At 54.0% G+C, this 27,859-nt stretch overlaps 1 protein-coding gene across 2 annotated transcripts in view; it reads right to left on the bottom strand.

Moving 5' to 3' along the window:
* The window catches only part of ALDH4A1 (aldehyde dehydrogenase 4 family member A1), a 33,600-nt gene extending 11,312 nt beyond the window's left edge, over window positions 1–22,288 (bottom strand). For both annotated transcript variants that reach the window (XR_009519955.1, XM_060015354.1), the window contains exons 1-8: window positions 22,188–22,288; window positions 12,168–12,261; window positions 11,366–11,458; window positions 4,796–4,843; window positions 3,804–3,959; window positions 2,091–2,240; window positions 1,938–2,012; window positions 634–821 (exon numbers count right to left, since the gene is read on the bottom strand). Coding sequence is in view for 1 of the 2 variants with exons in the window: in XM_060015354.1 (XP_059871337.1) it covers window positions 634–821; window positions 1,938–2,012; window positions 2,091–2,240; window positions 3,804–3,959; window positions 4,796–4,843; window positions 11,366–11,458; window positions 12,168–12,261; window positions 22,188–22,252 (869 nt within the window). In the remaining variant the exon portion in view is untranslated. The remainder of the gene's footprint in view (window positions 1–633; window positions 822–1,937; window positions 2,013–2,090; window positions 2,241–3,803; window positions 3,960–4,795; window positions 4,844–11,365; window positions 11,459–12,167; window positions 12,262–22,187) is intronic.
* Between the last annotated feature and the right edge of the window lie 5,571 nt (window positions 22,289–27,859).

Below are 27,859 nucleotides of genomic sequence, written 5' to 3' on the forward strand. Positions count from 1 at the left end.
TTCACTGCCCAGTCTTAGCACCGGCAGAGCCTGGTATACATGGGGGCTCGATCAACACCAGCTGAGTGAGTGAGTGAGTGAATGAGCAGTTGTGATCGAACCATATCCTGCCCCCACCCTCTGACCCTCGGCCCCCAGCTCCACACTCCAGCCCCACGGGACCACGTCCACAGCCCAGAGCCCAACAGCTTCAGCCTTATGCCTCTGCATATGCTGTTCCCCCTCCTAGAACGCTCTCCTCCACCTCTGCCTGGCCTACTCATCTGCTTAGATGCCACCTCCTCCAGGAAGCCTTCCTGCCTCTCCTCCTCCAGTTTATCCCAAGCTCCCTTGTGACCTTTCCAGGGATGATAGTGGCATCGAAATCCATATCACTAAACAACTGTAGGCCGCTTCCAGCCTGTCACACTCCTTCCTGTCCATTAACTAGTTTGGCCTTCACGATTACTCTGCAAGGTAAGAATCATGACTACTGTCATACAGGTGAAGAAACAGGCTCAGGAAGGTGAAGTGGCTCACCCAGGGCCACACAGCACCTGACCTCTGGGCTCACAGCCCCAGCTCCCGGACAGAGGTCACGAGGTCTGGTAAGCGTCCCCAGGCCACCCTGCCCACCGCACCTCAGGGACTTACGGCACGCTGCCTGTGAAGTTGATGCCACACAGGTGCTCCGAGCTGGTGACAGTGTCCCCAAACGTGGGCCCGTCAGCTGGCACAAACTGGATGATGTTGGGGGGCAGACCGGCCTCCCGGAGGATGCGGTAGACGGCATAGCTGGCCAGCATGGCAGTGTCACTGGGCTTCCACAGGACCACGTTGCCCTGCCCGGGAGGCACAGTGATGACTCATGAGGTCAGGGGCCGCCAGCCCCGACTCCCACCCTACCCTGAAGCATGGTCATCCCTCACCTGGAGCCACCAGGACCCCATGCAGGCCAGGCTATCCCCTACCCAGCCCCATTCCTACAGGTGCCCAGGTGCTGCACACCAGGCCCTAGAAGCCCTTGTCAGTGAGCTCGCACCCTGCCCTGTCTGCTCCCACACTCTGGTTACGAAAGCCTCCCTTCCTCCGGAAGCCTGTGCCCACTGGTCCTGCCAGCACCCCTTGGGCAGGTCTGTTCTGGGTGTTTTCAACTCGCTGGGTGCTCACGGGGCGAGGCTGGGCAAGTGCTCACAGGGCTCTGTCTGCACGTGTCCTGGACGAGGGCCCGTGGGTGCCGGGTGTGTGTGCGTCTGAGTGCAGATGCACGAGGATGGCCCTGTGCACGAGCACGCTTCCAGATCACCCAGCTGCCCGACAGCTGTCAGCCCTCCTCCTGCTGTGCCCCGAGCCACCCAGGACCTCCGTGGGTAGGGCTGCATCTGCCCCATCGATTGGGAGCCGATGGCCACCTTCACCCTGATAACGACAGTGGAGCCCACCAACTTCGAGACCACCTGCCCAGAGACAGACCAAGCCCAGATCCGTACCCGTTCCGTCATTTGCTAGCCTTGCCACCTTGACAAATTAGTCGCCAGGCACAGAGCGGGCACTCAAAGGTGGGCTGTAAGTATCATCATTAGTAGCTGCCCCTGTATAACGCTAAGCCCGCGCCGGGCCAGACCTGCCTGGCGTTAGATGCGTCACAAGCGTGGCCTCCTTTGCTCCTCATGACCCTGTAATGTAAGCTTTTCTTTTACTTCCACTTTGTAGGTGAGGAAACTGCCTCAGAGGAGGGCGGGGACTTGCCTGGGGTCACCCAGACAGAGTGGGGCAAAGCTGGGACCCAGACCAGCCTCTGACCCCCAAGTCTTTTCCACAGTCCCCAGCTGCCTCCACTTTCTGTGCTTCTCCCCGCGATGAGGGCTGGGACCCCATGGGCTCTGACGTGGCCTCCTGTCTGTTGACAGGGAGTGATGACCTGTTCCTGCCACGCCCGCCTGCTGCCCACAGCTCACCATCAAGGCCGGCGCCCCCGCCAGGTTGCCGCCGATCGCAGTGAAGTTAAAGGGGGAGATGGCTGCCACGAAGCCCTGGGGAGGGAGGAGGTGGTGAGGCCAAGCCCAGGGCTTCCAGCAGCCCCCAACCCCCGCTCCACCACCTGGGGGTACCTCCAGCCCCCGGTACACCACGCTGTTGGTGCTGGGCGGCACACTGATGGGCTGCTCCCCCTCCAGCTCCACGGCAAACTTGGCGTTGAATCGGAAGAAGTCAATGAGTTCGGCCGCGGCATCGATCTCTGCTTGGATCACCGTCTTCCCCTGTGAGGCGGGAGGGCCGGGGGGTCAGTGGTGGAGGACGTGCCTCCCAATAGCCCTCTTCTGACACTCACTGGACCCTGAGCCCATGGTGACACTGGGTTGCAGGTGCATTTGGGCCAAGAACCAGGAGACCTGAGGACTGTAAACATTTCCTTAGACTGTCTGTTTCTCCTGACAGCGAACGTGAGCCGTGAGGAAAGGACTCTGGGCAGCAAGAATCGGGCTTTCTCGGGTCGGGGGGCCCCTCCTTGGGTCACTGGCAGCTGCTAACCCTGCTCAGGACGCACAGCAGGGGAAGCTGAGCTAAGACACACTGCCTCTTGCTCTGCGTGGCCACCATGCGTCCTACAAGCTCCTGAGTCTTAAATCAAATAAAGAGGCACCTTCACCTGGTCTTGGAGTGTGTGCGCCTCTTTCTGCCCAGCTGTGGCTCACCTGGGACACTCTGGAGCCCGACACCCACCCCAGGGGCTCTGCTAAATCAGGAGACACTTAGCCGGGTGTGGAGCTGTCATACCAGCTCCGTGCAGCAGAGGGCGCTCTCACTACGTGATGGCGAACCGGAAGAGCGCTGGGGTCACCCAAACCCCCTAAGGCGAAATTAACCCTCTCTCAACTGCTAATGCCACTCCCTGGCTCAACATGCATTCAACTCAAAAAACATCTATCAGGCTCTTCTGTGACTCCAGGAAGACACGGTGCAAGACGCAGAAAGACAGAGAACACTAGCATGTGATTACAATGCCCAAAAAACTTGTAAAGGGGAAACAAACACAAAGTAAGTCATTACACCCCAATGGAATCTGAGCTATAACCGACAGAGGAACAGCATGTTGGGGAAGGGGGGCGGGCACAGAGGTAGGACAGATCGTTATGAACTAAGAAGGTTCTAGAAGCCTCACAGAGGAGGCGCTATCTGGGCTAGACCTTGACAGTTAAGAGTTCATGAGGCAGAGAAGACAGGGAGCATTGCAGGCAGGGGACCCGGGGCAGAGGCAGGAGATGGGATGCTTGAGGTGTCCAGGAGCCTTGCTAGGTCCAGGCTGGTGACATCATGGGCGGGATGGCCTGGCAGGAAAGGGCAGAGCGGCTGGTGAGCTGGACAGAGGTGGGAATGGAAGGGCTCTGGGGGCTGGCTCAGGACTTGGGACGTGACCCTCAGCCAGAGAGAGATCTCGGTGGTTCATAAGGCTAGAGTGACCTGCTCGAGGTGTCACAGAAACCGCTCTGAGGGCTGCAGAGGTCTGATGGAGCCTGGAGGACCGCGTAGGGCAACTGTCAGTCCAGGCAAAGCACGACAAGGGCCTGGCCCAGGGCGGGGACAGAAGTGGATGGGAGGGGCCGTTTCCAGAGTAGGACACGCAAAGCATAGTTCAATCCACCTTGTCTACAAAGTATATAGGTCTGTCCCCTCTCCGAGGCCTGGTCCCTCAAGGACACCTCCTGGGCTCCTGCACGCAGAGCAGGTCTGGACACCCAGAAGTCACTCAGCTGATGCCTGCTGAATTGGATGGGGTACGACTGACTCCCCTACATCCCCAGTTGTGCCAGTGGGCATCTCACCTGTCCCACCATGGTCTTGGCCAGGACCTCTGCCCTGCGCGGCCCGCTGAGCATATCTGCTGCCTTTAGGAAGACCTGGGCCCGGTCTGCAACAGGCTTCAGGTCCCACTCTTTCCTGGCGGCCAAGGCGGCCTCGATGGCTCTGTGAAGCAGGGCCTGATGAAGAGGGAAAGGTTGGGGGCTTCCTCCTGCAGCAGGAAGGGTCCCAGAGGAGCGAGGGAGGGAGGAGAGATCTGGAGGTCACTCTTCACCCAGGGAAGACCCCTGGCTCCCTCGGCCCTCAGTCCCCTCCCCCTACAGCGGCAGACGCCATGTCCCATGGCCAGCTGGGCTGCCCCAGGCTCCGAGCCTGCCCTGCTACAGTCTGGAGGAGTCCGAGGGGCCTGCCAGGTAGGGCAACATGCCAAGGACTTGCTCCATTCTCTCTCGTGGTTTCATCAGGGCCTCCTCTTACTCCTGGGGCCTGGTGCTCCTGAACCCGCTGTCCAGAGCCTCCAGCCCTTGAGGTCCGGGCCTGACCTTGCCCTTGCCAGGCCAGAACTGCAGCCAGAGACAGACACCTGCCGCTGGCATCCCAGCTGCCAACTGCCCTCATCACCACGTGACACCAGCGCCTTGACCCCGTGGCCTCTCACTGGCCCTCCCTGATGCCAATTCTCTGCCTGGCTTCCCATCCACGATGCCTCCAATTTCCCTGACTCAGCCTTCCAGAACGCCCTCCCCCTCCCTAAATCAGGGTAGTCTCACAAGGGGCATGTGCACGGATGTCCCAGCCCTGGCCAAGGCAGCTCTCATTAGGCGCAAGGTAACCCCGGCACGCCTGGCCCAGTCAAAGACACATGCCCGGGGACGCCCTCAGTGGCAGCCGCCCCCCGGACGCCCCCACCCTCCATGGCCCGAGAGGGGAGCAGTGACTGACCTCTACCGCCATGGCAGCAACTAACCGGACAAGACGGGGTAGCACCCCAACCCCAAAGTCACCAGGGACTCACCTTGTCTGCATAGCAGAACTTGGCCACCTTGTGTCCATGGTTAAAGGGCTGAAAGAAGAGAGAAGAGTGAGGTCGCTGTCCAGGAGGGAGGTGCCAGGGCAGGTGGGGATGGAGCTGGGCTCAGAGCTGGAATTCCAGGCCACTTGCTCTCTGCCCTCCAATCCCCATGATGCCTTCTCCAATCGCCCAGGCCCACGCTGACCTCTCCACCTTGAGAGTTACAGGGGCACCTGCTGTTTGATGAGCTCTGGAAGGTTCACGGTGCAGGAGAAAGGTATGAACAGAACAGTCTTTGAGGGAAAGCATGGACGTTTGGGTCAGACATAGGTTCGAATCCCAGCTCTGCCCCCTACTAGCTGTGCAGCTTTCTGTAAGCTGACTTTCCTTCTCCAAGTCTCCCCATCAGGGAAAGCACGGAGAGGAGGACCCAATGGGGTCACAGGGGAAAAGTCCTCCAACATAGCTCCTGCCCTTACACCTGGGTCTGGCGTGAGGCTCGGTGGTGGGCTGTCACCACGGGAGGCCCTAGGCGATGCACTGCGTTGTGAAACACTCAGGATTTCTGCCACCCCCCAAGGCCCTAAAGGAACAGAGCAACTGCTTCTCGAGGCCCGTGCTTGGGACCCAGATTAACTCGTCTAAAAGGGATGAAACCCCAACAGACGTTTACAAACAACCCGGCAGTGCTGAATGTCAGCCTGGGCAACAAGGCGGGGGAAACACCACTTCTTTCCCAACCTATTTTTTACACCATAATTATCAGCACTTTCGCCACCTATAAGTCTTCCAATGGACTGTTTAGGGCCTTCCTATCTAATAAGGCAGCCGCTAGTCACACATGCCTACTGGAACTTCAACTCACGTGGCACAAGCCAGGTTTCATGTGGTCAATAACCACGTGGGGCCGGTGGCTGCCGAAGAGGACAGAGCAGATTCAGAACATTTCCACCATCATCTCAGAACGTTCTACTGGGCAGCACTGGTCTGGTCGGAGTGCAAAGTGGCCTCCCCGGCATGGTCACCTGTACCCTGTCTATACCTGAGATTGGCCTGTGAGCCTCAGGGGCCGAGAAGCTGGGGACCCGGGCCCTTCTATTCAGCACATCCAATCCCAGTGGACTGCGGACACCCCAAGTCAGCAATACATCCCGGTAACAGAGCTCCTGCCCTCACGCCGCCACGGCCCCAAATGCCAGGGCTGCAAGGATGACACGTGGCCAGGTCAGTGAGGTGGTATGGGAAACGAAAACCGGAAGTGCCCACCGGGGGGTTATCAAAATCCCAGTGTCTGGAAAAATACTCAGGTGCTGCAGTGGCCATGGAGGCCGGCAGAGCTGCAGGTGAGGTCGGGCTCTGGGCGGTTACAGAGATCAGGTGAGCGAGACCGTGGGAGCCGCTCTGGGCTGACACCTGGCACACACCCGTGCAGACCTGCAGAGCCTGCAGACCCCAGGCTGTGCTGACACTCCAAGTGTGGGCCCTCTGGTTGCGGATCCAGCTGCAGGGGCTCTAGGATGCCTCTGTGGGTGACCCCTGCCCCAGGCCATCTTCGGAACCGTCAGAGTAGGGGCCCTGGGCCCGCCCCCTTAACCCTGAACATGCTGCTCAGGGCTCCATCTGGACAGATGTGTGCTCAGCCCATTTGCAAAAGGGCCAGCCCTTCACTCCCCTAAATCAGAGACCTGTGAGTTTCCTGATCCGTCCAAAGCACATGCCAGTTCCTGGCTTCATAAACTCCAAACAGGTGGGTTTCTTAGGCCAACGTCATCATGGGGCTTGGAGCCCACCTTCCCACCCTAGCCCACCGTTAGCCCCTAAACCGCTTTGTGGAGAAATCCATCAGGAATAACGGAAGATGCTGTGTGGACCCCTCAGGATCTTTCCTGCCTGCGGACAGGACTCAGTGATATCACAAAACCCTACATGGCACCTGCGTGAGAACTGGGGTGGGTTAGCAGAAAGTCTCTTGACAAGGTAGTGAACAACTTCCAGTGGTTAAGAACAGTTCTGCCTCTCACTTCTTTTTAACTAGCTCTTTTTTTTTTTTTTTGCGGTATGCGGGCCTCTCACCGTTGTGGCCTCTCCCGTTGAGAAGGCTCAGCGGCCATGGCTCACGGGCCCAGCCGCTCCGCGGCATGTGGGATCTTCCCAGACCGGGGCACGAATCTATGTCCCCTGCATCGGCAGGCGGACTCTCAACCACTGCGCCACCAGGGAAGCCCTTAACTAGCTCTTTTTTACATGAACTAGCTGCAGGCCCCTGGTTAAGGAACACTGATAGTTACTGTCAAAGCTAACATTAGTCAGTTTCCCGCACGCAGAGGCACCAAGTGTTTGACACGGATTAATCCATTGAACCCTGACGACATCCCTCCGTGGCGTGATTGTTGCCCCATTTTACATATGAGAAAGCTGAGGCACAGAAAGGTCAAGCAGCTCCAAGATACATAACCAGCAAGTGGGCAGAAAGGGGCCTCCTCACGGTGACTAGGGTGGGATGCAGCTGGGTCTTAGGAAGATCCGAGAGGCCCAGCCTGAAAACCCTGGGGCTCCTTCTCCTTTGCCTCTGCTCCTCTGAGAGTTGGTGTCCTGCATCTTTCAACAGACCCGCTTCCTTAGTTTCTCTCATCCTCTGTGGGGAGGTGTTCAATGCCCTCCCCACAGCTCCCAGCCCCACAAAGAAAGATGCTTGTGGCTGGTTCCAAGTTTCCAGGGCAGGTAATTCCGACTGGCCCAGCTGGGGTCAGGTGCCCATCCCTGGACCCAGCATCCCTCAGGTAGCAGCACCACACGACTTCAAAGGCTGCCCTGGCTCACTGCATGGGGGCAGGCGAGGAGCTCATCAATTTGAGCAGACATGGCCCCCCCAGACGCCCACTGCGCCTCTCTACCTCGCATGGAACCCTCAGTGCTTTGTTCCAAGCTGTTCCCCGGCCTCCCAGGCCACCCACCTGCTGTGGGCTCCTCATCGTGGCCCTCCACCCACCTTCCCATCCCAGCTCCCTGGCTGCCCAGGGGAACCAGGCCCTCCAAACATCTATGTTCAGACTCACTTCTTCTGTCAAGCCCATACTCCTAATCCCTCCTCTGTCCTGAAATCAGAAAGCATTCCAGCGAGCAATGGGCTTTTCCAGAAAGTTTCACCCTCCTTAACCCCCTCCAATGGCTCCCTGGGCTCTTGGAAGAGGCTCTTAACCACAGCCAACAAGAACCACACGTGGGACGTCCCTGGTAGCACAGTGGTTAAGAATCCGCCTGCCAATGCCGGGGACATGAGTTCGGGCCCTGGTCCGGGAAGATCCCACATGCCGTGGAGCAACTAAGCCCGTGCGCCACAACTACTGAGCCTGCGCTCTGGAGCCCGCAAGCCACAACTACTGAGCCTGCATGCTGCAACTACTGAAGCCCACGCACTGCAACTACTGAAGCCCGCGAGCCTAGAGCCCGTGCTCTGCAACAAGAGAAGCCACCACAGTGAGAAGCCCGCGCACTGCAACAGAGTAGCCCCCGCTCACTGACTCACTGACGCAGCCAAAAATAAACACATAAATAAATAAATAAAAGAACCACACCCGAACCCTCTGGCCCCACCGGCTTCCTCTCTGTCTGCAGCTCACCCAGCCCCCTCCTGACTCTGCACCCACAGACCCCTCTGCTGGCGATGAGTCCCCAGCCCATCTTCATCCCTGGGGTTCAACTCAGATGTCACCTCCTCAGAGAGGCCTGTGGACCACCTCGTCTTACGTGGCCTCGCATCTCCAGCCCATCACCTGTGCCTTCCACAGCCCCTCTCACATCTGGAATTGTTTGTTTCTTTGCTGACATGTACACCAATCTCACTCTCCCCTAGGTCAGCACCATGAGGGCAGAGCCATGTGCCATGCTCACCGCTGTGTCCCAGCCCTAGGTCTGGGGCTGAGGAGGCTTGGATGGATGAATGGATGGATGGGTGGGTTTTATTATCATGATTTACAAGTACCCCTCCTAGAAAGAGCTAAAGTCAGCCTTTTGGAAACTGTTTTCCAACTTCAAACAGGTTTCTAGCTAATAATGCCACAGAGTAAACCACTTCGTTTACATACCGCGGCATTTATTTTGCAACTGGTTCCATTTGCACAAAGCTGGAAACTCCCTATGTATCCATAACATCAAAACGTATATATAGGGCTTCTCTGGCGGCCCAGTGGCTGAGAATCCGCCTGCCAATACAGGGGACACGGGTTCGATCCCTGGTCTGGGAAGATCCCACATGCCGTGGAGCAGCTAAGCCCATGAGCCACAACTACTGAGCCTGTGCTCTAGAGCCCGTGAGACACAACTACTGAGCCCGCGTGCCTAGAGCCCATGCTCCGCAACAAGAGAAGCCAATGCAGTGAGAAGACTGCACCGCAAAGAAGAGTAGCCCCTGCTCGCTGCAACTAGAGGAAGCCTGTGTGCAGCAACAAAGACCCAACACAGTCAAAAATAAATAAATAAAATAAATAAATTAAAAAAAAAAACATATATATGTGTACACAAAGACAAATACACACTTCCCTTTTGTTCATAGCCAAGGTGCATATTTGCTTTAAGCCTTTCTGGGCTAAAACTGTCATGACCATAACAAGGGATAAAAAGGGATGGGGTGGTGCCTCTGCCTGGGGTTGGAGCAGACCCAGGGGTTCACCCTCAGGCCACCTTGTAGGGAAGCACCGCAGACTTCCATTCAGCCGTGAGTCCTGGTCAAGATCCCCAACTGTCACCAAAGAACGTCACTCTCACTCTTGAACAGACTGGCAGCAGTATGCGTGCCATTTCTTAACTGTCAAGCCAGACTAGATGCCTCCCAGCGACTTGCTAGGAAAGGCAGGCTGTCTTATCGCTGTCCCATTATCCAGCAAAATCCCCACGGAGAGAAAGACTTAAGGAGAATGCAGGAGGGACACGCAGACCAGCTACTGCTCTGGCCGGGGCTCTGAGAGGCCTGCCAGGGCCAGAGAGGCAAGAGGGATGAGTGGAGAGGGCTGGGCTGGGGACTGGAGCCGCTAGAGGGTCACCCCACATGCGGGCTCAGAGGAAGGCCACTTGTGTGGCCACATCTTCCTTCTCTCAAGAGAAGCCAGACATTTGAATTTGTACATGAAATCGCCCCATGTTTAGGTTTTGGAAACAAAGCTACCAGCTATCGATTTGCAGCCTGAGCTCTGGATGGAAAGCCCACCCCAGCAGTGGCCATGGGGCCTGCAGGGCGACCTCTGGGCATCCTCAGGCACTGGGCTTTGGTGACATCCTCAGCCCACACGACAGTGTGTGAGAAGCAGCCCCACGAAACATCCGTGCGTGAGACATGTGACTCTTGCGGGGATCTGTCACGTCACTGTGTCCTTCTGACACTTTCAGGAGGAATTTCCCTCTGGGCCCAGCAGCAGAAATGGCTGTGCTTCTCCAACCACACAGTGGGGGATTTATTTCAGGAACACTCTGACTAGGGCAAATGATGTGTTTTCCTCTCCACTGGAGACCAGGAGGCCTAAAGGCAAGTCTGTGGCCATCTCCAGCAAGTGCCTAGGGCCTCAGGATTTTGTGACCAGCAGGTCACAGCAAGAATATTATCTTGCTGCCATATACTAATTAACACTCTGCTTTGAAATCCCCTTTAGACAAAGTCAGGGTGTGAATGAATTCACTTGAATCAAAATCAAGGGGATATGGTTCTGGGGAAACTGCATCCATCATCCCTGTTCCGTATCTAACTGTGCCACCCCAGGAGGGTCACTGATTGTCTCTGAGCTTCTCCCCTGATCTGCAAAATGGGCAGCTAACCTCCTGCTCTTCCAGCCTCCAAGGGGGTTGGCAGGGACTGAGGGAGGAGCTTGTGCAGAGGGGACAGGGTCTCAACAGATGTGTCTGTGGTTGGAGTCTGGGCTCCAACAGGAGGGCTTCTAGGAGGAGGTGACACCTGGCCACGCCCTGGGTGCTTACCTTTGCTGAGCTCATTGTCAGCTAGACCACTGGTTCCCAAATACAGACCAGGACTTTGGTGACTGTCTTTCTTTGGAAGGATTATCTTTTTTTTTTTTTTTTTAAGTATAGTTGATTTACAATATTGTGTTAGTTTCAGGTGTACAGCAAAGTGATTCAGTTATACATTTTTTTTTCAGGTTATTTTCCATTACAGGCTATTACAAGGTATCGAATATTGTTCCCTGTGTTAGACAGTGAATCCTTGCTGCTTATCTACTGTATATATAGTAGTGTGTACCTGTTGACGGAAGGATTCTCTTTGATTCTGACATTCTACCCTTGCTTCCTACTCCCTAGGCTGGTGAGCGGGTCAACTTTTCCAAAGCGATGGCAAAGCTGGGGACAGCTGCTGTTTTTAACTTCTTGGCAGGTGCAATGTTGGCACCTTTTACGAGAGTCCCCTAAGACTGCCTTTGGAAGTTTTATACCGGTGCACGGAATTCAAAATCTTGCAGGGACTCTAAGTCCTTTTGGAGGCAGAGACCCCATGTTGCATGCTTATGTGCTGCCCAAGAGAGACCCCAGATTCAGGGGAGAGGCTGAGCCCTGCCCGCCCACTGGACTTACAGACACCTGGTACCGCACGTCCGAAGTCCACACCTCCTCGTCCCCCACCACGCACGGGATGGCTTCCGTCCGGCCCTTCAGCTCCTTCAAGGCCTGGGGAGAGGAGGAGAGGTCAGATGAGCACTTCCTTCGCCTCTACTCCCCGCCTAAAACACCGATGCAGAGTCTGCCAAGGCAGATGCCCAGGAAGGAATGGAAATGAGGAGGGGGCTGGGCGGGGTCTGTGGTCAGAGACGCTGTGATTGCTCCCCAGGGGCGGGGGCAGACTCGGCTCCCACACTGTCACTTCCTGTCCTGCAGGAAGGTAAGGCCAGTGTTGCCAGGTTTTCCCATTAGAGAAAAGATTTAAAAACCCGTGTCTGAAATCTCACAATTTTAGAACACTGGCAATTAACGGGAGCTTTTTTTTTTTTTTGGCCACACCTTGCGGCTTTGCGGCTTGTGGGATCTTAGCTCCCCGACCAGGGACTGAACACATGCCCTCATCAGTGAAGGCGCAGAGTCCTAACCACTGGACTGCCAGGGAATTCCCGGGAAAATGTGTTTAAGCATAAAATATCTGTGGACTTATGACCCCTGACCTGGCACCCCAAAGAGACCCAGGTTGCCACCCTGCTGCTCCTAGGTCCCCCACCCCCCTCCAGATGCACAGCTCTCCCCAGATTCCCAGTTTCCTCCCGTGGCTGGGAGCAGAGGCAGGAGGGCGTGGGTGGCTGTCGGCACGGAGAGGTATCATGGGGGCTGCTGAAGGCCGTCTCTGCCCCGGCCCTACACCACTGGGTGCCCCCCACCCTCCCATTACCTTCTGCAGTGCCTCTCGCTCAGGGCTGCCCTGCGTGAATGCCAAGACGGGCTCATTGGCCACCTTCAGGGAGGAGACGTGCTTCCAACACAGCCTGGGGAGCGAGGGTGGGGGACAGAGGTGGACAGGTCAGCAGCGGCCACCACCAGCCCCAGCCCTTCTGTCTCTGACAGGGGGTCCTAGGTTGGCCCAGCATCTTGAAATCCAGGGCAACTATAGAACTGGGGGACAAGAACCAGCCTTGGGATCCAAAACCCAAGTTCAAGTCCAGATCCTGTCACTTTGTGTCCTCGGGCATGTGACCTGCCTCCTCTGAGCCTATTTCTCCACCTATCAAGTGAGAATCATCATAGAAACTCACACGGTTGCCTGAAGTTTTTTTTGTTTTCTTTTCTTTTGTTTTGTTTTGTTTCCCGGCCGCACTGCCCATCACGTGGGATCTTAGTTCTGAGACCCGGGGTTGAACCTGTGCCCCCTGCAATGGAAGCGCAGAGTCCTAACCACTGGACCGCCAGAGAAGTCCCTGGTTGCCTGAAGTTTAAGTTCATAGGTGCAAAACCATGGCTTAGCGTTTTGCACATAGAGAAGTCTTATTCTCCCTGTATTTCCCCACAATGCAGACTTTCTTCCAAACAGACCCGAGTTACTTCTTTCTCTCAGCAGGCAAGTCAGAGCATTCCAGAGCTCGGTCTCATCAGAATGTGAAACAGCTGAGACTCCCTTGGCACAAAGAGCTGAGCTCCGGGTGGGCAAGAAGCGCCAAGAGGTGGGCCGTGAACTTGGAGGAGTACTCTGAGCTCGGTTCACAGACACAGGGAGAGCTGCTGTTGGGGTATGGGCTCTGATTCCTGGGTACTGAGCTCCAAGAACTTGTTCTGCAGACGCCATTCAACCTTAACCTGTATGACCTCACTGATTAGTGCCCAGCAGTGGCCTCCACCCCTAATGTGTCTGCAGGTCCCAGGGTGGGAGGACAGGTGGGTAAGAATCAGTCATTCCACTCACGGAGGTAGAGAACAGACTGTGGTTGCCAAGGGGGGAGGGGGTTGAGGGAGGGATGCAGTGGGAGGTTGGGAGTAGATGTGAGCTACCGTACGGATATACGGATAAACAATAGCAAGGTCCTACTGTAGAGCACAGGGAACTATATTCAATATCCCGTGATAAACCATAATGGAAAAGAATATTTAAGAAAAGAAAGTATATATATGTATAACTGAATCACTTTGCTGTACAGCAGAAATTAACACAACGCTCTAAATCAACAATACTTCAATTAAAAAATTTTTTTGTTCATGAAGAATTATTGTTCACAAGTGGTCCCAAATAAGCCACACAGTATTCTATTGTCTTAATACTGGTGAAAATGGTATATAAACAAATAACATACACTTAAATGAAAAGAGTTGTAAGTACAGCCTTAAAATTTTTCAAAAACAAAACAAAAGAGTCAGGCATTCCAGAGCTGGAGGAACCCCAGTGGTGGGACTTCCCCTCCAGGCCTCAGTTTCCCCATCTGTAAATGAGGACAACAGTGAGGACAAAGGCCACCTAGGGCACAGGGGGCACATGAGATTTGATAACACCATCGTGGCATCCCAAGGGCCTCGCCAGTGGCACGGTGATAGAAATCGGGTAATTTTGATCCTATAAGTAAGACTAGATCAAGATCAAGAGAAACCTGGATTTGAATCCAGAAAAACCCAGATCTATCTCCCCTGGTGTCAACACCCCACGGGCAGCACCCGTGGGTGGACAAGTCGGATAACTGGTCGCCGAGGTAGGGAGGACACACACCTGGGGGACCATAGGACCTCCAGAGATGAAGGTGTTGGAAAGAACCTGTCATAGGATTTGGGTTATAGAGGGGTAATTTGGGGAGGGTTAAGGAAGCTGGGGCTGGCTCTGGATCAGGAAGCTCGGCAATTCTACAGTGGGGTGAAAGAGTAGCAGTTCCTCACTTGGCGAGGGGGGGATGCCTGGTACTTTGGGGGTGGCATGGTGACCTCTGTGCTTAGACAAAACTATAGAGGGCCTGTTCTGTCCACTTCATCATGGCCTCCGGTGACCTTGTCTGAGGCTGGGTTTCTGCGAGGTTGTTTATGCCCAAGAGATCCAAACACAACGGCTACGACGAGTACTGGGCACTTTTTTTTCTTACTCACTGAGACCGGGTCTGGGGGCTCAAAGACCCAGCCTGGGAGGCCAGGAGGAAGGACACAAAACCAGGGGCCGTGAGGGCAGATCCTTCATTGATTCTACAAGGTTACTACTGGGCACCTGCTCCGTCTCTGGAGACAACAGCGGTGACCAAGACAGCAAGGCCTGTGGTTGCATGCAGCTGACCTCCAGTGGGGGATGCGGGTAAGAAAGGAACACAGCGGTGACCAAGGGGACAGGAAAATGAGGAACGGGAAGGGCAGGGCTGCTTCAGCGGGGGTGGTCAGGGAGGGCCTCTCGGAGGAGACGACCTCTGTCAGAGACCTGAAGAAGGTCTGAAAAGAGCTGGAAAGAGCGTTCCAGACAGAGGGACAAGCAAGGGAAAAGGCCCAGAACAGGGAGCATGAGTCAGGAAGAGCAGAAAGGGGCCTGTGCGGCAGAAGGGGAGGGAACAGACTGGGGGGGTGGGTGGCGGGGCCGGGCGCCCAGGAGGGCAAACTGAGCCTTGGGGCTTTCTCCTGCCCCTCCCTCCAGGTCCACCCCAGCCCTACCCACCACACCCAAAGAAGCCAGCAAGCCTCAGGCCCCACCCTTCCCCAAACAGAGGAAGAAATGTGAGGCTCCTTCGCCCTCTGTGGAGCTGTGTGACCTTCAGCTGGATTCCTCGGTATAACACGGAGACACCCATCTCCTGGGGTTATTCTGGAGATCTGAAGAAATAATAATGCAAAGCTACACGTGTGCCCCAAACCTGAAAATCCACACGGCCCCCTTCCACCTACTGCGCTGGGGAAGAATGCAGAGGCCAGAAAATGTCAGCGGCCACAGGTCTCAACAGCCCGGCAGGAAAGGGGAGGGTGGCGTCTACTCCTCCACCCCCCACCACCTGGAAGGTTCCAGATGCCTCTCTCTGGGCCTCAGTAGCAGCGCACCACCACAAAGCAGTGAATCACCTGGTCCTCTTCAAGCCAGGAGAGAGCCGCTGCGTGCTGGGCTGGGAGCCAGAAGCGGGGCCACCCAAGCCCCCTCTTGACCCCAAGTCCTGGCGGGTGTGAAAAGCAAAGGCTCTGGAAGCAGACAGAGCCCGGATGGACCCCCACACCTGCTCGAGACCTCAGCACATTATTACAAACTCCGCAGGCCTCTGTTTCCTCACCTGAAGAATGGGTGACACCATGTTCCGCACAGGGTCACTGTAAGGATGACAAGCCTTGCCTCTCCTCACCCTTCCTGCTCTTAGGTTTTCCTAAGAAACTGTAAAGGTCTTCCAGAATGTTTACTCCACCAGGCCAGGCTTTCAAAGGCAAAATGGTTCCCAGACACCCCCCGAGGATCAGGGGCTGGCCTGGGGGCTCAGCAAACACTGCTGGAATAAACGTAGCCCCGTGTCCCACCAGGGCAGAAGTTCAAAAGGTAGCAGCTACCAGCCCTCCTCTCCCTGTTCCCTCCCAAGCAACGTCAGAACCAGAAATCCTACAGGTCTCCCCCGACCTTCCCCAGGGCAGAGGTCCACTGTGACCTCAGGATCACATGCCCCCGTGGCTTTCTCTCTGCCTGGAAAGTCTCCAGGCCCCGGCCCCACTGTCCATCAGTCTGAACGTAGCTTAGGGAACAGAGACTAGTTCAAAGATCAGCCTGAGTCAACTAGAGCCAAAAATAATCCAAGGATGCCTGACAAACTTTTTTTTTTTTTGGCTCATGTGCCCTTTGGGATAACATGAGCACCCTTCCACTGGCTCAGGGAAAGGCAGCGTGAACCACTTGCAGGACTTGGGGCCTCTACAAGGATCTGCGAGGCCCTTCTAGGCAGGACTGTATTCCCATTCATTCATTCGTTCAGTCAGTCAGCACAGATCTATCCCCCATGGCAAGGATGCAGAGATAGCTCAGATGAGGTCAAACAGCTCACCCAAACCATGTGTTCATCACACCTGGCAGGTGCCTGGCTCTGGGACACAGAGGTGAATCCAATCCAACCTTCTTAGGGCAGCTCTCAGCCCTCCCGCTTCAGGAAAGAAGCATACGGCAGAGTCTGAATTTGACTCAGTTTCCCCTAACAACCCGGGGTGCCCCTTCTGCTCACCTGAGGACTTCACGGCCTGGGCCTGAGACCCCAGCTGCCCCTCCTCACCCTCGGCAGGTACCAGGATCTGAGCTAAAAAGGCTGCAACACCAAAACGTAGGCTGCAACACCAAAACATAGCCTGCAGTGGGTGAAATTTAGAGCCTGCAAGCTCTGAAATTTACAAAGGGGAAAACTGAGGGGGCTGCTGCCAGGGGCTGAGCTCCCAGGCCACCCCTCGGCCTCCACCTTGGTCCAAGGCACCATCAGCTTTTGCCTGGACAACTACAACAGTCATTCCGGCTCCACTGACTCCAAGCTCCTCTCAAAACTGCTGGAATAAACTTAGTCCTGCGTCCCACCCAGGGCAGAAGGTCAAAAGGTAGCAGCTACTGGTTTTCATAGTCTTAACATGAAAACATGATCAACTCAGAGAGATGGAGGGTAAGTGCTCGGCTCGTAACTTAGTGACTTCCCATTTTCTTCTACAATAAAGAATCAGAATCCTGGGACTTCCCTGGCGGTCCCGTGGTTAGGACCCCGTGCTTCCACTGCAGGGGGCACAGGTTCAATCCCTAGTCCGGGAACTAAGATCCCGCATGCCACGTGGCACGGCCAAAAAAAGAAAAGAATCAGAATCCTTACTGAGGCCTCCAGACTCATTTCCCATCACCCCCCACCCCCTCCCACCTCATCTGCTGCAATCCTGCCACCCTGGTCTCCCCACTCCACCCCACCCCCATCTCCCTCTGCAGGGGATACCAGCCTCACCCTGCCTGGATGGGACCCCTATCAGATCATCTCACAGGTGACAACCCTCATTACAGAGCTCTGATTGTCTGTGCTCCCACACTGCCCAGACCACAGTAAGCATATGAAAAATACCTTTAAAACAATTAACACACAAGTGGACACCAGGCCCCCAGGACGGACGGGACTCCCAGGCAATGTTCTTTTGCTGGATGCAGGTCCCCAGTGGCTGGGGTCAGGGCAGCCAAGGCCAAGGAGAGGACTAGAAAGGAAATTGCCTTTGCTTCATTCAGCTTCCAGGCTGTTATCTGGGACCTGATAAGACCAATTCTCCTTATCACTGAGATAAGGCACCAGTGATGGAGGTGAGCTGAGAGAAAGTACAGAGCCCAGGGCAGGGCCAGAAGGGAGGGGCCTGAAGCCCAGGCTGAGGAAAACTTCAAAGAACTTTTCTGAAGCATTTACGGCATGCCTCTGGCATAGTGCTAAGTGATGAGCGCATTGAATCCACCCTACAAATATATTACCCTGCAAACTCTTATTACACCTATTGTACAGGGAGGACGCTGAGGTTCAGAGATTAAGGGCTCATGGTCACAGCTGGTGGAGTGACGGTGCAGGATCGGAAGCCAGGTTCCCTCACTTAGGAGACACGCTTTGGCAGAGCATGGGGAGCATCTCAGACACCTCTGGCCTGCTGATGGGACAGGTTCATCCTCCTAACCGCCCAGCTGGCACCTCCTCTCTTCCCGTTGGAGCAAAGAGGCCACCCTGAGATGGGGAGGGAAGCTCAGGGCTTTCACTGCATAACAATGTCCGCTAGTGGGGGAAGGGATCAAAATAATGCTTGAAGCAACACATTACATGTTCTAGGTGCTGGCCACTCTTCAAAGTGGTTTTCGCATATGAATTCGTTTATTCTCCAAGACCATTCCACTATTATCTTTCTTTTCCACGCGGGAACAAGAGGCAGCACAGAGAGGTCGAGCAACCTGCCCAGGGCCACACAGCTGCTAAGAGGTAGAGCCAGGATCCACCCCGGGCTGTCCTGTGGGCCATTCCAACAGCAACTGTTCGGCACCTGCTGTGTGCCGAACCAGGTGCTGGGCACCGGAAGCCAAGTTCCCCAGGGTCCGTGTGCTGGTGCCGACTGCTGCCTCAGTGGGGATTTTGACACCTTTAGAAGCAAGTAGTATGATCATTGTAGGTTCTACTTATTCTTTTACTCAACTTATTCACAGAGCGCACAGAGTCCCAGTCCCCCACCAAGCCACTTGTCACGTCATCTCTAACCCTTGTGCTCCATGCCTGTTAATAGGATTATTCCCATTTTACAGACAGGGCATTGAAGGGCCAAAGGAGAGCTGCCTTGGCACGGCCACAAAGTGCTGGGTGAGCATGCGCTCACCAGGGGAGGACATTCCAGGCAAGAGGCACTGCCCTGGCCACCGCTTGGAGGAGTGAAAGGGCAGAGTCTGTCCAGGGAATGGTGGGAGGTACCAGGCCCCCGCCCTGCACAGCCTCTGCCCATCCCAGGGGCGGGCAGGCTGGGACAAGCACTGGGGGGTTTTGAAATGGGGAAAATTAGACAGGCTGGTGGGCTGAGAGGGGTCCAAAGTTACCAGGATTTCTGCAGGGGAATTCCAGCCCGCAAGCCCCCTGACACTGGGGGGGGGTGCTGAACTGGAGTCACCTCTGGACCCCGGCACCCAGCGAGGTCTGATACAAGAGTATGTAAGGGACAAAAATTAACATTTATTGTAAGCTTCCTATGAGCCCGGGTTAGTTCTTTTTTTTTTTGCAGTACGCAGGCCTCTCGCTGTTGTGGCCTCTCCCGTTGCAGAGCACAGCCTCCGGAAGTGCAGGCTCAGCGGCCATGGCTCACGGGCCCAGCCGCTCCGTGGCATGTGGGATCTTCCCGGACCGGGGCACGAACCTGTGTCCCCTGCATCGGCAGGCGGACTCTCTCAACCACTGCGCCACCAGGGAAGCCCCCCGGGTTAGTTCTTTTATTTATTAAATTTATATATAAATGTGCATCTTGGCTGTTTCCAAAGAGAATTTGCAGAGGACACCCATGAAAAAGTTAATGAAATAGAGAAAAGGGCAGGCAGGTCAGGGCCAAAGGAGACAAAAGGCAATCAATTGGGAGGTCTGGTGTTTACCAGCTTAAGGCCTTGGACAAGTTTTCCTTAACTTCCACAGGCCTCAGCCGTTTAATCCGTGAAGTGGGGATAGTAACACCCACATCATAGGTTGCTGAGGAGCTAAGTAGCATCATCCACGTAAAAGGTAAATGGTAGCCCGTAGTGGCCACTCCTGGGCCATCCGTAAAGGCCAGGTGTTTGTCATGATTGTCTCCCAGACTGGTTGTGATAAATCTCTGTTGGCAAGTAAGGAATCACGTGATCGTTCTTTCATTCACCAAACGTTTGCTGAGGGTTACCAGGTGGCAGCCACAGTTCTAGGCCCTGGGGACATATAATAAGGTAGAGAAGTCTCAAGTGAAAAAGCAAGCTACAAAAATGGATTTGCAGGGGAGCCCATTTTTATGTTATTTTTCTAAAGCATATATACTCCTGGAATATTAAAAGGCTAGTAATCAAAGTGACAGCAGTGGTTACCTCTGTGCGGTGAGCTGCCAGGCAATTTTTTGTAACCCTTTTTTGCTTTATCTGTACTTTGTACAATGGACACCTACTAATTCAATAAAAAGAAAATGTACAATCAAGAGTATGTTTAAAAATTGGTTGAGATTCCTGGCACTCCAGGCAGAAAGGGAAACACTAGAGAACAGCACCCATCCCAGTTCCCCAAGAGATGGTTTTTCTCAGCTTCATGTACAGGACACTGAGAGATATCACTAAACATGTCCTGAAGCTGTCTCTCCGTGCATGCAGACACGGCATGCCACAGGAGTGTTCTAAGTATCTGTCGACTAAATGAACAAGTGACCAAACACCGAAACTGTTCTTCTAGAACCATGGCTCTCAACTAGGAGTGATTTTGCCCCCCAGGTGACAGCTGGCAATGTCTGGAGACATTATTTTGTTGTCACGACTGGGGGATGCCCTGGCATCTGGTGGGTGGAGGCCAGAGACGCTGCTAAACACCCTGCAATGCATAGGGCAGCTCCCACAGCAAAGCATTATCAGACTCAAATGTTAATACTGCCGAGGTGGGAAACCCGGTCTGGGGCAGCGGGCCAGCTGCTGTATCTGAAGAAGTAACCTGAACTGGCAGATCTGGTTGCAAAACGCTTTCTCGGATTGCAAAATGCTTTTTCTCCGCTCAGGAGGCTTTGTAATTAAGAGCATGAGTCTGGAGTCAGACTGACTGCGATTTTAGTCTCACATTTGTCTGAACAGGCAGATAAGTTTCCCATCTGTAAAATGGTAATAATACAGGGCTTATCTGCACAATCAGGCCTATGGTACTTGATTGCTTGATAGCTATTGCTGTTATGAGCTTTTTTTTTTTTTTCAGAATAGGGATTTCTTTCTACCAGATATTAGAGGGGTTTTTGTGTTTTTTTAATGTTTAAGGCTTTCTTCCCCATTACACTGAAAACTCTTGGAAGGCTCCCATCCACGTGTAAATCCCCTGGGTACACCCCCCCACCCCCACCCCCACCCCCCCGCCGGCCCGCAGCGTTTAGCAAAGCACGTGCACACGGCAGGTACTCAGTAAACAGGTAAATCTATGTGGCTTCCATCTAGGGTCTGAGAGGGATAGTCTCAGAGTGCAGGGAGAGGCCTGCAAACAGGACCACGCTGAGGGTGTAGTGAGCATGGCCCCCGTCCTCAGTTTGGAAAAAGAGCCCTTCCTGGCCATGTCCTCTTCCCTGTCCCACTCCCCCACAGAGAATACACAGCAGCGCTGGGACTCATCCATGCCCAGGGCACCCCTGCACCATCCCTTAGGACACTGATTAACTCAGAAAGGGCATAGCTCAGCAGGCGAGACGTAACTGGTGAGTCCTAGAGGTCAGGCAAACACTGGGGGCAGGGGCTGCCCAGCTCTGAAAGGGAGATGGACAGAAACACGGGTCCATAGGGGTGCAGCCTCACCAGACTGTGAGCCCCTCTGGGGCAGGATCTGTGTGCTACCTACCTTCTCCACCAAGCCCAGAGGCAGAAAGGGGCTCTGAGAACATTTGTCGCTGAGTGGGCAAGGGTCCAGGAACCCAACTCCACAGTGCGGGGGTTTGCAAATCTGGGTTTGCAGGGCAGCTCCGCTCTGAAACTGCACCTTGGTGTCTTCATCTGTAATTTGGAATAACAGCTACCCCCGGGAGAAGTTTAAATAAGCGTGATAATGATGGTCATGATTAATAGTAACTGGGCACTGCCTATGTGCCAGGCACTGTTCAACGCACTTTACATGTAGCAACTTATTTAATCATCACAATAAGGCACATACCCCAAGTGCGTAGCACAGGTTTGGCACGTTCTACGCACTCCGTAAGTATTATTATTCCACCTATCAGAAGAAAGGGGTCCTTTTCTCTGCCCAACACAACTTTTAAAAAGGGGAAGGAGAAAAGAGAGAAATAGAAATGCCGGTAGACAGAAGAGAGGGAAGACCCAGGGAGGGTCCTGAATGTGAGACCGAGGGTGGGGAGGTGAGAAGCGGGGTGTGCTAAAAATAGAGGTGCCCTGGGAGGAAGGCACTGCACTCCGGCGGTGGGCAAATTTCGAAGATCCAGCATCAGGAGAAGGAGAAGTGATTAAGCGGCTAATTTCTAAGCGTGGGAGCCAACAGGGCACCGAGGCACCCCCCACCCCGCAGCAGGATTCGGGAAGGGGGTCCCCCTAGCTGAAGGAAGAACTTTGGGAGACGAGGGTATAGCAATGGGAGGAAGGCCTGCGTGGGGGTCGGGCGGCATCAGAGGAAGTGACCCCCGGCGGAGGGGAGCCCCTAGGAAACCCGGCGAGGGTCTGGCAGGGAGGGAGTCCGGCTCGGGGGCGAAGAAGCGCCCAACGACTCCCGGGACCCCGGGGCAGCAGGCGCCGCGAGGGGCCTCCCCAGGCCTGGTACTCACTCACCCGGCAGCCCTCCACGGGCGAGTCAGCAGGGCGCGGCGGAGCGCGGGCGGCGACAGCAGCAGCATCTTGAGCTTTCGGCACTGCTGTTTGCTGGACCGTTCGCCCCCAGAGCGGCTCTACTGCGCTGCCCCGCCCTGAGCGTACCACCTCGGCTGGCGGGGGGAACACGTCACCCCATCCGTCCTCCAAGCCAGGCTCAACCGAAACGCCTCTGTATTTACCTTCTGCTAATAAAATAATTACCTTTTTAGGGCATGATAAAGGACGTTATGTGACATAGGGCAAAATTGCCCGAAAGAGAAGCCTTGAAATGTACACACTTCCCCCTCCTCTCTTTATGGTATGACCCAGTCGCCCTCCAAAGGGGGCCGAGGGCAAAAGGGAGTGAGCTCCATCGACCAATCAGAATGATACATGGAAGCTCCTGGACCAATCAGAGGGGCGGTCATGTAGCAGTCTCCTTAGGCCGGGATAGAGGGGCTGAAGCAGCCAATAAGAGAGCGGGAATAGGGCACGTGTGAGGCGGCGCGGAAGGACAGCGGGTCTGCCAGTCAGGGACAGCTAGAGTCCCAGCCCTACCACTCTCGCTGTCTTTGGCCAGTGGCTGCTAGACTATTCGACCGTGCAGGGCTGCATAGCGGCCAGCCCCCCACCTCAACTCGGGGGCTGCAGCCCCTGGAATGAGCCTGCTGCCCCTGGCTCTAGCCTCCTGGTTGGGACTCAGCCGCCCTCCACCTCCCGGCCTGGCGCGAGGCCACCCAGCTTCCTGAGGCCTAGCGCTTAGATAAATCAGCCTGCTTCTTTGCAGATTACGATCAATAAAAGATAAAGCCGGAGCCAGTCTATGCTCAGGCTTTCCTTCAAAGCCTATGGACGCGGAACCAGTTGCTCCTGTGCTTTATTTTTGCGCCCCGCACCAAAATTTGAATTTTCGGGGAAGTTTTCTGCCTGATGAACACGTGAACGTTATTTAAAACTCGGTTTCTGAAGTCTTCCAGAGGATGGAATCTTAGGGACCCATTCGATTCCTAAAGTACTGTTACAGCTTTTCTAACGCTCCCTTCTAATATATCTGTTTATATTTCCTCTAGCAGCGTGTACCGAGAACTTGCTTAGGAGTCAGAGTTCAGTTGCTGATCATGGTTTCTCCCTATGACAAGGGCGAAATACGTAATTTTTCCTGGGCTTCAGTTTCCAAGCCTGTAAAGTGGGGATAATAATACCCACCTTAGAACGCCCTCATTATTTCATGCTACTCCTTTCTCCAGGAGGGCACACTCTTTAAGGCACTTTGGAGAATTTAAACAGAATGGGGAGTGGGAAAGGAAACTACAGTCGTCTCTCGGTCTTGGTGGGGCCTTGGTTCCAGGAGCCCCCGCAGATACCAAATTCACGATGCTCACGTCTCTTACATAAGGTGGCACAGTACAGTCAGCCTTCCCTCTCCAAGGATGAGAAACTTGCAGGTTTGGAGAGCCATTTGTACATTAAGCACAAGTCTTAGAGATGGTAAAAAGTTAATTGGAATTGGCAGTGGCTGTTTTTCTTCATCCTTGAAGAAAACCCTAGTCATGGGCCCAGTTCACACAGGTCAATGTCTCCCTGAATTCAGCCATTAACAGAAAGAAACTAGAATATTGGACAGTGTCAAATCCAGAGCCTAGGAGGTAGCCTTTCAAGGGCACTGTGAGGAGGTTTATGAAATGGGGTCGATTGATTAACAGGACCTCAACTCCAAACCAGGCTATGCCAGTTATTCAGTCTGTGATCTCTCTGGCTCTCTTCCCCTTCTGTAAAATATGTATAATAATTTCTGCTTTAACTACTTGTGAAGATTTTATTGTGAGATGCAAATATAACAGGTGATGTGAAACTTCCCTATTTGATCACTAATCAGCTAATTACTTTAGTGGTTATGTGGCCCACCATCCTCTTGCCCCTCCCCATCACCTCTTTATCCTTAATTTTTTTTATCCTTAATTTAAAAAAAAAAAGGCACCATCAATTCTAAGACATTTCACTTTATTTAAAAGAAGCCAATATACAGGATATAAAGGGCATGATATTTACAACAGTACAGTAAACAGGTTGGTTTCCGGTAGGATCAGTAGTCTTTCAATGAATATAAACCCCCCGTTCCCCTTGACGCTAGACCCAGCTGGCAGACAAACAGCAACAGTGGGGTAGGATGGGACTTCAGGATAGAAAGTCTCCCTGGATGGGGCTAAAAATCAGGTAGATGCTAAAATGTCCACGAAGGGGTCTGTGGGTGGGGTTGCCTTTGCCTCATCTCTTTGAGGGCTTGGCAGAGGGAATGGTGAGGGATTTAGCCTGAGACTAACAAGCAGCCCACCCAGAGCCTGGAAATCTTCCACTCATGGAAAATTCCCTTCCAGAGAGAATCTGCCTTTACTGACACCCACCTGGCTGCTTCCAGACTCCCCACTCTAGGAGAGTGCCCTCTAGAACCAGAGCTTGGTGTCTCAAGGTGGAGGACCCAGGAAGCTCCCAGCACCCTAGTTCCTCATCCAGGTCCCTGGAAGAGCACAGCAAGGACTGCATCCCAGGCCTTGGCCTGGGGTTGGCACAGCCAGGGCTGGGCTGTAGGCATCTCATGGCATTTGCACTCCTGCTCCAGCTGCCTGACAACCTTGGACCCACGGAGGCCCAGGCCCCAAGGAAGCTGTGGGCTCCGTGAACCAACAGCCCATTGCCACCCACACCCTACTGCTTCTCAGCTCTCTCCAAATACAGCCGACCTGGCAATGGATCTTGGCAGACCAGAGTTTGAGCAACTAATCGGAGCCCACCTTCTGAAGCAGAGCTTGTCCCCTACCTAGTGCCCCCCTTCCCTCCCACCACCCACCTCCGTTCTGAATTCCCCACTGTCCACCCACTCCCACAAGTGCCCAGCCCCCTGGACTTCCAAGGACCAAGGAGCTGGGGGATCAAGGGAGAAGGAAATGAGGTGAGGGGTGACCTACACTCTGCTGAAGCCACTCGTGGGTGTGGATGAGTAGGTGGTGATGATGCGGAGACAGGTGAGGGGTACTGATTATATTAAATCCAGCAGCAACATGCATCTTGTCCACAGAAAAATGCTGGGCTACCATAACTGCCTACCCTAGATTTTAAAAAAAATGTTCATAAAAATAGATGAGAGTCTCTTCCTTTATAAATAGATTACATTTAGCTTAAGTTACACCTTATATGATCCCCTGCCCCACACCCTCTCCCCCATCCCAAGCCAAAGTGGTCTGATTCCCCACAGGTCATATGAGCTACATCCACAGAGCTAAATCCATGATGGACAGGCCCGTCAGACACCTCTAGACATACTGCCACAAGAAAACAAAATGTGTTTACTTGCAAATCATTTTTTTCCCTGTTCAGAGTCTCAGAGAAGTATGTGTATGTGTGTGTGTGTGTGTGTGCTCCACAACCAGGGAGCCCAAAGGAAGCTACTCTCCCTGTCCCTCCCCAATCCTCTCTTTTTATAAAACCCCCCAAAATAGGAGAGTGAGAGAGGGCAGCACAGGAGAGCCCATCTGAGACCAATTCTAAAATACCAATGTCAATATGACACTGGGCTGAGAAATAGAAAACCAAAATTACGTATTTACATCTTTACAAAGGATGGACCAGTTCATCCCAACTGGACCTGGTGCTGCCCCAGCGAGCGTTGGGGTCTTTCTCGGCAAGCTGTGGGCCCATGGCAAGGGTACAAGCGGGGCCCACTGGCAACTAACTCAAAAAAGAACTTGGTGGGGAGGGAGGCAGCCAGGCCAAAACCAGGATCGCACCCTGAAGGCAGGTCACTAACACTCTTGTTGTCCCCCCATCCACCAGCCCCAAGTCCTTGCTCCCCAGCGAGAACAGCTATTGAAAACCAGCAAGATGGATCTTTCTGGCCAACATCTGACTCTGGCTCCTGCCATTTCCATACTCCCCAGATAAATTCAGAGTACGCTAGTCCCCAAAGACAAATATCCTATGTATCCAAGGGGGAAAGCAAAAATAATACCATTGGACAGCAATCACCATGGTAACCTTAGTTACCCCCCCAATACTTACATTGTTGCCTAACTGTCTTAACTCTAAAGATAGGTCTGTCACCCTCCCACCACCTTGAGGAAAAACCCGGGGCAGGCCTCCACTCTGCCTACCTGTCCTTGGAATTCAATGCCTCCCTCACCCTGGGCAGAGGAGGCCTGAGAGGCGGCCAGTTTCCCAGCCTCCCAGAAACGGAAAATCTTTTCAGCAGCTGAGGTCCAAGCCCAACTGGCTCTGATAACCTTTGGTTAAACTAAAACTAAAACTAAAACAACAATAACAATAATGACAATAATAATCTGATATGTTTGAACCCTGTAACCTTGAGAACAAGTGTCAGTGAGGAGGAGGGGAAGGGGTGATCTCTCCTCCGAAACCTCGTCCCTCCACGTACCCAACAAGGGACTATTTGGCTAATAAGAGATTCTGGGAATGGAAGACTTTCAGCCAGACTTTCACAGGGAAAGAGCAGGAGGTTCCTCCACAACAACAACAACAAAAAAGGAAAAAACTCACAATAAAGGCCACCAAGTTCTGATAAATAAAATTATACACAATCACTAACAATCTCCTCTCTCTCCATATATATATATTTATATAATATGAATATTATGTACAACGATTTTAAGACTGAAAAACAGGTGGGGGAAAACGGAAGAGAGAGGAAGTCCTTACAGATCACTGGTACCCTGGGAGAGAAAAGACAGCGGGCCTGATCTACACAAGGCCAGATTTCCCCCTCTGCCTGCAGACACAAGCAGTGGGTAGCAAGGAGCTCTGGTCCTTGGGCACATTTTGCTCCTCTGACCTCCAGGGGGAGCTCCTGGGCCAACAAAAACAAAAATCAGCAATCACACCCACAGTAGTGGGTCCAAAAAGAAATTTAAAAAACGAGCAAAGCTGGCTCTGCTGGCCCCAAGCTGAGATCTGGGGGTGGCCGCCACACAGTGCCCTTTGACTCAGGCCCTCTCAAGTCTGGGGAGATATGGCTCAGCTGAACTCCCCAACTGGTCAATCAGTGAATTATGGAAAAAGGTGAGCTTATGTCCATGAGCAGAACAAGGACAGCTCTCACTCGAGCTCCTCCTCTCACCACCTCCTCTGCCAGCAGCCCCCGCTAGCTCCCTCCCCTTCCCTTCCCAATGCCTGCCAGTGGCCAAAGAGTGGGCCACTGCGGGCACCGTGGAGAAGCAAGATGGCGGCGGACGGTACCGACCCAGCTCCGAGGTGGAGGGGCTAGATACCAGGCCTGGCCCCCTCCAGACTTTCTCACAGAGAAATTACAGATCGATAACCCCTTACTGTTGCCTGGGAAAAACATCAAGTCATCAGGGCAATAAGAGACCCGCTCCCCAACCCCAACCCACAGAGGTCCCAAGAAAGCAAGCAGTCAGGTGGCCGAGGGCCTTACGGGGCCCAGGCCTCACTAACGACCTTGACCAAACTCCCTCCCAAGTCAGTGCTCACCCCCAGAGGTTGCGAGAGAGATCGCCCTAGCTTCCTCCCTCCCAGCTCCAGGGGAAAACCAGGGATCTAGGAGAGGGCCTACCTTCCACAATGGTATAAGGCAAGCTGCTTTTTTTTGTTTTGTTTTGTTTTTTGCATAGTAGTTTAAACAC

This window comes from Delphinus delphis, chromosome 1 (genome assembly GCF_949987515.2).
Source record: "Delphinus delphis chromosome 1, mDelDel1.2, whole genome shotgun sequence".
Classification (NCBI taxonomy): Eukaryota; Metazoa; Chordata; class Mammalia; order Artiodactyla; family Delphinidae; genus Delphinus; species Delphinus delphis.